The following is an 11,345-nucleotide window of genomic DNA, read 5'->3' as shown; positions in this document are numbered from 1 at the left end:
CACCATTGGACTAAAACAGATTTGGGTTTGGATCTTGGCAGGTGACAGCTGACATCTGGGTTTCCTCCCCTACCTCCACTCCCCCAAAACTGCTCTTGCCAAGGTCACCGTGTCAACGAAGGGAAATGACGTTATTGTAACGGACAATCCTGAAATCGTGGCTCAACACAATGAAGTGGGTTTCTTGTTCATGTTACAGTCCCGTGCAGGTGGGTGGGGGAGGTGGATTGTGCTATACACAATCATTTAGGGTCCCCGACTCCGTCATCTGGCAGCCCCACTCTCCTCTGGGCGCCTGGACCCTGTTCCATGGAGGATCGGATAGGAAGCGTTTATGGTCCAGGTCTGGAAATAAAGCACTTTACCGACATCTGCCTTCTATCGGCCAGAATTCAACCACACGGACACGCCAACATACAAGGGAGGCTGGGGCACGTTGTCTAACTCAGGGAGAGGTGGTAAATTTGGCCACCGGTGTATGCTGTCAGGGTCTCCCTCGGCCCCCAAAGACCTCCACATCCCTATATCCAGGGCTCACTTCCGAAGCCTCATTTTATGCCACCTCTCGACACACCTCAGTGTTGGCCATTCCTCATCTCTTTGAGACTCTTCTGTTCTTGGCCTCCTTCCCAACTTCTCTGGGTTTTCTCCAGCTCTCCTAGACACTCCTCTTCCACCCTGAAGGGTTAGGGGTCCTCAGGTTCCATCCTTCTCTTCTCATCCTTTCTTATCTCTCCCTGCACATCCCACCATTATTGGCTGCCTCAATCACTGGCTATACTCGTGACCCTGAATCTGTCTCCCGCTTGTCCTGTCTCCTGAGCTCAAGACTCTGGCATTAAACATCCTCCTGGACATCTTCACGTAGACCCCTCAAACTCAACAACCCCAAGCGGTTAATATCCTCTTTGCCCCCAAACCTGCTCCTCCTCCCGGGCTTCCCTGGCTGTGAATGGCACCATCATCCACCCAAAGTCTCAACTCCCAACGACTCGCTTCCCCAGGCCACGCGCTCTCAACCACCAAAGCCCTGCTGCCTCGACCACCTAAACGTCTCTGACCTTCATCCACTCCTCTCCACAGCCATGACCGCTACCCAAGTTCATGCTACCATCACCTCCCTCCTGGACACCTGTAACAAACTCCCAAACTCCACCTGTCCAAACTCTGATCCCCAAGGGTCCTCTAGGCTAGTGCTTCTGAAACTTCAGCTGCATAGAAATCAGCTGGAGAGTTTGTTTAAAGTAGATTTCTGGGGGCGCCTTGGTGGTTCAGTCCATTAAGTGTCTGACCTGATTTCAGCTCAGGTCATGATCTCACTGCTCATGAGTTTGAGCCCCACGTCAGGCTCTGTGCTGAGAGTGTGGAGCCTGCTTGAGATTCTCTCTCCCTCTCTCTCTCTCTGTCTCCCTCTGCCCTTCCCCCACTTTCTCTTTCTCTCTCTCAAGATATCTTTTCTTCTTTTGTCGTTTAAATTTTTTAACCCTTATTTCTTTTTGAGAGAGGCAGAATACGAGAGGAGGAGGGGCAGAGAGAGACAGAGACACAGAATCCAAAACAGGTTCCAGGCTCCAAGCTGTCAGTACAGAGCCGACACTGAGCTTGAACCTATGAGCTGTGAGATCATGACCTGAGCCAAAGTCAAGCCACTCAACCCACTGAACCACCCAAGTGCCCTCTCTCTAAAAATAAATAAACTTTAAAAAGAAAAAAAAAAAGTAGATTTCTGGGCCCCTCCCAGCCCCCCCTCCCCCCCACCCCGCAATCTGATTCTCATTCTATTGGTCTGGAATGGGGCTCAAGAATTTGCATTTCTAAAAACCTCCCCTAAGGGGGTCCCCTGGAGCAACCAGAGCTAAAAATGCTGGAGCAGAGGATGCAAGTTTTGGGACCATACTTTGAGCAGCAAGGATCTCCGCGCTGTCCAAAACGGAGGCCACTAGCCACAGATGGCTATTTAAATTACTAAGGCAAAATAAAACTCAAAATTCAGTTCCTCAGTAGCACTAGCCACATTTCAAATGCTCAATGCCACATGTAGCTACTGTGTTGAAAAGCGTACAGTATAGAATATTTCCATTACCACAGAAAGTTCTACAGGATAGCGTTGCCCAGGCCGTGGGGACCGTTCTAAAAATGAAGGCTGATCCTGGGCACCCCCCCCCTTTTTTTTTTATTTTTTTATTTTTTAAGGTTTATTTATTTTTGAGAGGGGGGAGGGGCAGAGAGAGGGAGACACAGAAGCTTTAGAAGGCTCCAGGCTCTGAGCTGTCAGCACAGACCTAGGCCCCCCTCTTCCCCCTAAGATTTCAGAGGCTCTCACTTCCTAATGAAGGACATCGAGAGCCCGGAGGCCACAGAGATGCTCCCAAACGCGGATACCCTGAAAACGCTTCGGAAAGTCTGGATCTCCCCGGGCTAGAGAGACAGGCCAAGAACTTTGAGCTCATTGGCTGGTAGCGGGGGCGGCTGCCAGCGCTTTCCTTTGATTGGGTACTTTCTCATAGCGGAAAGCCAATCATTCAGGGAGGTGGGGGCGGGGCCCGGCTCGGCGTACAGGCCCCGCCCCGAGTTCCGGCTCTAAGCACCGCGGGAGAGTCCGATTGGCGGTGAGTTCTGACCCTTTACCTGTTTAGAGACCCTTAGGTCCAGGACGCCAGCTCACCGCTTAAAGAGTGGGGAGGTAGGGTCATGTCCTCCCTCCGGCCACAGGGAGCACCCCTCCCCCAAGCCCTGAACTCCAGGTGTTACAGTCTCGCCCTCTGTGTGTTCAGTGTCACCGCCTGTGAAATGGGATTGGGTGGGAGGGGTGGGAATGGGAGAAATTGCAGTGTGCCTCGGACACCAAGCCTGTGTCCCCACAGGAGGATGGCGCAGGAGGAGGGCGGGAGCCTGTCCGAAGTGCGGGCCCGGGTGGGGGCATCACATGGCATCACCGACCTGGGCCACAAGCTGCACTTCTATGACCGCTGGGCTCCAGACTATGACCAGGTAAACTGGCCAGGCTCCTTCCCCTCTCTCCTCTTGCTTGCCCAGCCTCAACTTTCCTATCTCTAAAGAGGGAATAATTAGCTTTGCATCATCCCAGGGTGGCTTGTGAGAATGAGGTGAGACCCGGCAGTCCTGCCTCCTCAAGGACTGGCCCCCTCTTTGGCTCATTGACAGCAGCTCTGGCCTCTGACCAGCCCCATGTTTCCATATTGGCAGCCCCTTGAAAAATCAGGAAACAAGACCTCTCCACCCTGGGACTGCACCTGGAGGAGGTGCCAATAAGCACACACACACACACACACACACACACACACACACAGCTTGGCCTGTTTGATTCCTAGACCACCCTACACAGAGGTCACCCAAATACTGGGGCACGGGCTGCCGGTCAGCTCAGTACTCTGTCCCCAGGATGTGGCCGCCCTGCAGTACCGCGCCCCCCGCCTCGCAGTAGACTGCCTTACCCAAGCCCTTCCGGGCCCACCCCATGCTGCCCTGATCCTGGATGTGGCCTGTGGCACCGGCCTGGTGGCTGCTGAGGTGAGGCCTCCCCACATCCCCTGTCCTCTCTTCAACTCCCCACTCGCTCAAATTTTCTCCCACCCCTGGCCCCAGAACTCTGCCTCCCTGCTCAGACTCACCCATCCCAAACACGTGGACTACATTTACTGCGGAGCCTGCTGCCCTCCCCAGGTGCAGGGACCCAGCTGGGAGATGGCAGGTGTGAACTGTGACTGAGTCCCCCCACCTTAGCTGCAGGCTCGGGGCTTCCTCCAGCTGCATGGGGTGGATGGGAGCCCAGGGATGCTGGAACGGGCCCGAGCCCGTGGCCTCTACCAGAATCTCAGCCTCTGCGTCCTGGGCCAGGAGCCTCTGCCCAGTTCTGAAGGTACTTCCCTTCCCACCCAGGCACCTCGACAGTGAGTGCCCTTCTCTTGTCCAGCCTCCATCCTCCTTGCTGAGCCCTTCACAAGCCCCCGCCCACACTGAGCCCCATGAACCCCCACCGGGACCCTCTCTGAGCCCCTGTGAGCCCCTCTCTCTGAGCCCTCTACCCCGTGATCTGATGTCATCCCTGTGGGTATCATGAGGCCACACCAAAGACAGACCCCACACTCCACACAGGGACCTTCGATGCGGTACTGATGGTGGGTGCCCTCAGCGATGGCCAGGTGCCCTGCAGTGCGATACCTGAGCTTCTGCGAGTTACCAAGCCAGGTGAGGAGCAGGCCCATCCAACCCCACGTGAATGCCTTCCCCCCCGCACACCCACAGACACTAACCTCCGAATGTCTCAGGCTAAGCGAGGGGCAGGGTCCTGCCCAGGGTCACACAGCCTAGCCTAGCTTCCCAGCCGCCAGCTGCCACCATCAACAGACCCAGGCAAGCAGGCAGGGCAGACCGGTAGCCAGCTTGCCCTCTTATCCACTGGGCAGCTCCACTCCCCCTGGCTCTGTTTCCTCGCCTCTGAGCGGTGACAGAGCCCCTTCCCCAATGGATCGCAGTGAGCACTGAGTGAAAAGACGTGTCTGAGGCCTTTGCTCCAGTCCTGGCAGGCAGTGGGGGCTCAGTTCAGTTCCCTCGTCTTCCGGCTCCCTCACGAACTCACTGACAACTGTCAGGTGAGTCTCTTGCTCTTTCCTGGTCTCAGTTTCCTCATCTGTGAAATGGGCTGCTCCGGTGAGATGATAGACGTGAGCACTTTTTGTAACCTCCACCCGTGGGTTGATGTGCAGCTAAGGATTGTGTTTACTGTGCTCCTCCTGTGTGCCTTGTCCCGCGCTGGCCTCTGCTCTGGAGGGGGAGTACGCACCCTGCCCTCTGGGCTTCGATCACCAACCCACTGCACCCCACTGCACCCCAGGAAGGGGCGTGGGGAAAAGGACCAGGGCACACACCCTGAGAATTCAGGGAAGAGAGGCATTTCCGGGGGACAGGCGGGGGGGGGTGGGGAGCGCTGACGGCAGTGGGCACAGGAACACAGCCACAGGCCCAAACAGGTCAGGAAGACAGCCACGGGGAGTCAGAGGCAGAAAGGAGCATGGGGGACTGAGCAGGCAGATGCTGAGGCCCTGACTTGGCTGCAGGATGGGCTCAGGAAGCCCCAAAGTGGGCCTGTGGCAGCAAGGCCGCATCCTCTCCCTGTCCCCCTCGCCTCCACTGCCAGGAGCCGAGCCTGTGGCTAAGCCTGGGCCAGTCTGGGCAGGCTTCAGCCTCAGGGAGCAGGGTGTTTGATGGGGTCAGAGAGAGAGGTAGTGGTGGGGCTCAAGAGAACAGGAAACCCCCATTGGCATAACCAGCCCCGCCCACGCTTGTCAGGCCCCTGAGCTGGCTAGAGCCCCGTCTGCTGCGCCCCTGTCACAGGCTCCCCTGCTTCGGAGCCTTTCCTCTCACGGAGCCCCAGCCACCCACCCTGCAGGGCCCGGCTTCTCCTCCTTGCTTCCTCCAGGAAGCCTTCCAGACACTGGCCTCTTCTACATGTATCTGAGCCCGCACTGGGCACGCTATAGGTGTCTAGGGAACACCAGAAAGGATATGTCACTCATTGATTCAGCCGGCGCTTAATGTGGTCCTTCCTGTGAGACCCGGAAACGAGCCCCACTCTGTAAGCTGGGAAACTGCAGCTCAGAGAGGTGATGGGACTTACCCAAGGTCCCAAGGGCTTCCTTCCCGTGCATCCTGATACACCACATCCTCCGGCAGAGGGGCTGGGTGAGCACTGAGGAGGGAGAACCTCTGTCCAGGGGATTAAGCCAAGAGTTCCCAGCGTAAAGGACGCGTGAGCCTGGAAGTTGGTATAGGAGGCTGAAAACGCAGAAGGGTATTCCTTGAGGCGGGAACAGTGAGCAGCAAAGGCATGGAGATAGGAAAAGGCTGGCGGGGGGGTGGGGGGCCGGTGGGGTGGCGGTGGTGGGGAGAATGTATGCCCTTGAGGGAAGAGCAGGAAAGATAACCTTTCCCGGAAGGGGTGGAGCCTGGAACCAGGGCTCCTGCCCCTCCCCGACTCACCTCTTCCCCCCCCCCCACCCCCGCCCCCGTCTCTCCCTAGGGGGGCTGGTGTGTCTGACCACCCGGACCAACCCGTCCAACCTTCACTACAAGGAGGCCCTGGAGGCTACCCTGGACAGGCTGGAGCAGGCCGGGGTGTGGGAACGCCTAGCGGCCTGGCCTGTGGACCGGTGGGAACTGGCCACATCCGAGCTTGAGGTGGTGCCCAGAACTTCTGACAGCGATGGGTTCATCTCTGGCATCGTCTACCTGTACCGAAAGCAGGAGGGGGCCCAGGTGGAGGGAGTGAGGCCCAGTCCTCAGCCCCCAGCTGGCCTCTGACCCTCTCATCCAGGCCTCCTCCAGGCCCGTCCTTGGGCCTCCTCTGCTTCATCCGTACAATGGGGCCCCTGAGCCAACCTTGCCCATTAAATGAGTCCCAGGAGGGGTAGCAGGACTCTGGCTCTGTGAGTCTCTTCCCCAGGAAACTGACGTCCGTCCCTGAGAAGGACAGAAGTGAGAAGAGACAGAACAGAGAGGGCCCCCACCCCAGGCCGCCCCTGAGCCAGCCCCGACAGGGCCACAGATGTAACTTCCTGACACCTCCCGTGGTGGGCCCTCTCACGCTAACTCGAGGACAGGAAACTCATGCCCGTGCCTCTGGCCTTGGCCAAATACCTTCACATGGCCAGGATTCAGTTTCCTCCTCTCTAAAGGAGCCGGAAAGCTGCGCTCAGGGCGTGTCTGCCCGGTGAAAGGGTTCAGTGACCCCCAGGCCTTGGGGGTATGATCAGGACTAATGATAATTCCTCCACACAGGGACTGTGGGAAGGCTCGTTAGGGAGGAAGACTGAAGTCTGGCCTTCAGGACAAGCAGGATTCCGAGGGGTGGAGAAAGGCAAAAAGGACATTCTAGACCCACAGCAGGAAACAGCCCGGGCCAAGGCCAGGACGTGGGACCTGGAGGGTGAGCAGACCAACCTGGATGCCCAGGTTCGGACAGAGCTGGGACAAAGATGGATAGAGGGCAGGTGGCCCACCCCCCAGGGCTGAGTGTTCTCATGTGGCCTCCCCCCTGGGGTCCCCAGCACTTCAGCAGTGCGTTTCCTATGATCGCCTTGACCTTCCAGCAAACGAAGGGCTTGAGCGAGGTGATTCCCAAGGTGAGGGCCAGCTCTGATTTGTCACAGTTCCTCGAAACCAGGTTGGTGGTGTTGTTTTTTTAAGTGTTCTTGTGTTGACCACCACACAGCGGTCGTACTCCTCCCTCACCCCTGCCCAGGCTTCTAGCCCTCCCCTGCCCACCTTCACGGCTGAAATCAGAAACGATATGGTCTTCCTGTGCACAGGTCCCATTTATTGTAGAAAATTATAGTAATTACCATGACAAACAGATATTAAGTTACAAAACAGAAACCAGAGAGGAGGCAGGGAAAAAAAGGTCCAGGACTTCCTGGGAATGAAGGCCAGAGAAAGACCGTTCCCCCTGCTCTTCCCAGGATGCCCAACGACCTTGGCAGGGGTGGCGAATCCAGGCGTGACCGGTCACAAGAGGCTGGGGTCCTCCTGCCCAGGCCGCTGAGGCAGAGCCCTGAGGCTGCAGGGTGGGGGCAGGGAGGGGTGCAGGCAGCCTGGGCAGCCTCCGCGGTCTCCTCCCCCACCACCACCCAAACCAGTTTGTAGCGCCTTCACCCCTCCCCTCTAAACCCGTCTGTCAACTCTGTGTCAACTGTGCTCCACGGGCAGGTGGGGGAGCGAGGCGCCAGCCATCCTCACGGCCAACACAGGAGTGGGCCGGGCACCCGCGGAGGCAGAGCCCAAGCAAATTCAGGGCCGTGCTCTCCTGACCGGCAGGAGCCAGCTCCCCCCTCCGCCGCACCCTGTTACTTCCACCCCCTCTCCTGTGTCCCCGGGGCCAGAGGAGGGCAGCACAGGAGTCTCTTTCTGTCCATCCATCCTTGCTGGCGTAGAGGAGGCTCTGGGTAGGTGTCCGAGGGGGCCGGAAGGGGCTGCCAGCCGGTGGCCTGGCTCAGTCCCTGCTTGTGCAGCCTGCGGCCCGTGGCAGGAACATCCATCCCCGGGGGCATGGGCTGCGCCTTCAGTCCAGGGAGAAGCAAAGCCCGGAGACAGAGCTGAGTGGCGGCACCTTACACGTAGTTGCTGGCCGGGGCGGAGCGGGCGGCAGAGTACTTGGCCGAGTAGGGCTTGTCGGTGCGCGGTGGGCAATTGCAGCACAGCAGGGCCCCCCCGAGGAGCAGCAGGCCCGAGGCGGCCCAGCCGACGTACAGAGAGGCACCCATCTCCCGCTTCTGGCCGGAGGCCACCAGCGGGTTGTAGAAGTCCCGGATGATGTTGTTGGCCGTCCAGGACACCGGCACCATTACCAGCAGGCCGGCGAGAATGAACACCACGCCCGCCACGATCATGGTCTTGGCCTTGGCGCTCTCGTCCTCCACACAGTTGGTGCACTTGCCGCCCACCACGGACAGCAGCACGCCCAGCACGGCCAAGATGATGCAGACGACCATGAGGGCGCGGGCCGCCTGCAGGTCCTGGGGCAGCGCCAGCAGCGAGTCATATACCTTGCACTGCATCTGGCCGGTGCTCTGCACCACGCAGTTCATCCACAGGCCCTCCCAGATGGTCTGCGACGTGACGATGTTGCTGCCGATGAAGGCCGTCACGCGCCACATGGGCAGCGCGCAGCTCAGTATGGCGCCCAGCCAGCCCAGCACGGCCAGCGCGATGCCCATCACCTGTAGTCCCATGGAGGCCATGGCTCGGCGTCTGCCGGGGTCTAGGACCTGGAAGGCTGTGGGGATCCGGCCCCGGGGGGCTGTAGGAATCCAAGCGCTGAGGACAGACCCTCGGCGTCTAGCGGGAAGACTTTCACTGCGAGTGCAGAGGCAGAGACGGTCGGCTCAGCTCCTTATCGCTCCAGAGTCAGAAGCACCAGCACAGCGAGTGTGACCGGACCAGTTCCTGTCTCCAGTCTGACAGGAGACTGGAGACTGGAGCAGTTATATGGCTCTTGGGGGGGGGGGGGGGCAGAGGGAGGGGTTTCCGTCCCTGGGGACTTCCCCTGACCAGTTTCTCTGGATTCCAGAGTCAGGGCCAACAAAGGCCCTTCAAGGCCTCAACCCTGGGCCCCTGAGTCAGGATCCTGGAGAGCCAGTCTCAGGGGAAACTGCCCTCTCCCCACCCCCCCACCCCCACCCCCAGGCCCTTGCTGAGGTCAATCTGGAGATAGACACTGAGTCACAGTCCACAGGCACCTGGACCCATGGGGCAGCCACGCCCAGCCAGGTTCAGGTCCCAAAGACAGGATCTCCACACCTCAGGGCTCCCTCCTTCCAGGCTTGGGTGGGCAGATGGGGTGGAGACCCTCAGGGAGGGGGTCTGAGGACAAAATCCCCACCCCAATTACTGTAGTCCTGTCCATATCTCTTCCCCACTGGCCTGATCACTACTGTCCCCATTCTCACCATCCACCCACTTGCCTCACCCGCGTTTTTGGTGTTGGCTCGACGAGGGCAGTTTGGGGAACGAGGGGCTGGGGAGCCAGGACTCCTGGGTCTGTTACTTGCTGTCCCCCCTCTTACCACCACCAGGCTTCCCAGCCCTGCCAGAGGAGAAGAGAGAGGGAAACCTGCCCCCCCCCCACTCCTGCCCCCTACCAGGAGAGTTTCGGTCACCTCCTCCTGGGGCTGCAGCCTGTTTGGCCAGACCTGAGTGGGGGAGATCACCAAGAACACGCTATGGGCCAGACCCTGGGAGCAAAGCCCAGCAAAAGCCTGTTTACTCTGTGAAGACACACAGAGAGGTGGTCAGATAAAGCCAGGATGGGGGCAAAGTCCCAGGAGGCTTCAAAAGGGAGGAAGAACACAGACAGAATGGAGGTGGGGCTCTGGGAAGGGGGCTTGGAAGGAAAGGGGAGCTGCGTGGTACAACTCTGGGGGTGCAGAGGGCACTGAGAACAGGAATCACCACAAACGGGAGTTTGCAAGGCAGCGGGACTAGGTGAAGGAAGACATTTGGGGAGAAGAAACATGGAGGTCAAAGGTGCTGATGGGGGTGGGGGGGTGGAATGCACTTAATTCTAGGAACCCGGAGGAATCCAGTCTGACCAGACCCTGGGGTCGTGGGGGAGGGGCTGGAGAGAAAGGGCCAGAAATCTCTGCCCCAAGTATCACTGAGCCCATCAGGATCAGCAAGGGCATTGGATGCCAGGCAGAGAGGTGCCCGCACACCCTAGGGAGATGTCTCTGGAAACTAAATAGAGGTGAAAGAAAGCAGGGGAGGGGTTGAGGGGGTCTTTCAAGGAGAGTGGCTGGATCAAGGGAGCCCCTCACCCTCCACGTGGTCGCCACCACGTGGGGATCTTCAGGTCCCAGAGCCCCCAGCACTGTCCAGCACCACGCTCGGTGCCCTGGGGTGGCTGTGTGTCCTCCGGCTTCCCGTGGAAGCATCAGCAAGCATGCGTGATTTAGGTTGGAGTCCTCTGTGAGCCCTGGGCACACCAGAGGCCTTTGGACCCCGTGTTGACAACCTGATACACCGCAGGGCCGGCTGGGACAATCTAGCGTGATGGGGAAGTCGCGGTCTTGCGCTGTGGTTGGCGGTAACGCATCTGGCCCCTCTGTGAGGCTGGGGGGCTCCCAAAGACCGAAGCAATGCCTGTCTCAGCACAGGGGTGCTCAGTGAATGCTCGGGGCGCTCAGTAAGGCAGGAGGCATTCTCCTGGTTCCCAAACGCCCTCCCCCACTCTCCCCTACACACACACACACACACACACACACACACCCCAGCAGGCACACACACCAACACAAACAGGGATGGTTTCTGCCTGGACCACACCTCCCAGGGTTTTCCTTACAAGGCTCTGAGGAACAGCACACCCCAAGGCCTGTGGGCTGAGCAACAGAGATAACTACCCTTCGAGATTAAGTGCTTTCCTGTGATGACCTCATCACAGCCTCCCCATCAGTAAGTAGGCAGGGTCTCTTCGAGCCTTTGCACAAATGGGTAAGCTGAGGCCGGAGAAGGCCGAGGGCTTGCCCAGGATGGGATGGGCACTCCTCCATCAGAGCCTCCTTAGCCATGGTCCCAGGCCCTCAGCAAGCTTTCTGAGTACAGAAGTGAGTTGGCCAGATGGCCAGACCCCCACCTTGCCCTGCCCCTGCCAACTTCCTGCCCTTGTTTTCCTGGGACACAGCCAACTGGCACTTGGAGAAGTAAGAGTGGGGGAGGGGGAGCACACAGGCCCTAGAACTTTCCACCTGTGGCCCAAAGAAGTGACTAAGAAGCTGTCCTTCCCTGCCCAGTTCAGCCAAGCACATCAGAGGCGGGGGAAGGGAAGGGCGGGT

The 11,345-nt window shown here is 58.9% G+C and overlaps 2 protein-coding genes across 2 annotated transcripts; one reads left to right on the top strand and one right to left on the bottom strand.

The window, feature by feature from the left end:
* The first annotated feature begins 2,540 nt into the window (after positions 1-2,540).
* METTL27 (methyltransferase like 27) lies at positions 2,541-6,436 on the top strand. Its single transcript, XM_060629478.2, is given in 7 exon segments — positions 2,541-2,609; positions 2,865-2,991; positions 3,403-3,531; positions 3,745-3,880; positions 4,117-4,209; positions 6,041-6,161; positions 6,163-6,436. Coding segments are annotated over 6 exon segments (729 nt in total). The 5' UTR covers positions 2,541-2,609; positions 2,865-2,868; the 3' UTR covers positions 6,290-6,436.
* An 864-nt stretch (positions 6,437-7,300) lies between these two features.
* On the bottom strand, positions 7,301-8,836 carry CLDN4 (claudin 4). The gene has a single exon (XM_060629479.3). The coding sequence runs from the start codon at positions 8,754-8,756 to the stop codon at positions 8,127-8,129; it is 630 nt and encodes a 209-aa protein (XP_060485462.2). The 5' UTR covers positions 8,757-8,836; the 3' UTR covers positions 7,301-8,126.
* Between the last annotated feature and the right edge of the window lie 2,509 nt (positions 8,837-11,345).

Source organism: Panthera onca, chromosome E3 (assembly GCF_046562875.1).
Source record: "Panthera onca isolate mPanOnc1 chromosome E3, mPanOnc1 haplotype 2, whole genome shotgun sequence".
Classification (NCBI taxonomy): domain Eukaryota; kingdom Metazoa; phylum Chordata; class Mammalia; order Carnivora; family Felidae; genus Panthera; species Panthera onca.
The sequence above is the reverse complement of the archived record's forward strand: the minus strand, read 5'-3'. Positions and strand labels throughout refer to the sequence as shown.

Excerpts from the sequence above, each read along its gene's own strand:
- CLDN4 (XM_060629479.3), bottom strand. The coding sequence starts at position 8,756 with ATGGCCTCCATGGGACTACAGGTGATGGGCATCGCGCTGGCCGTGCTG.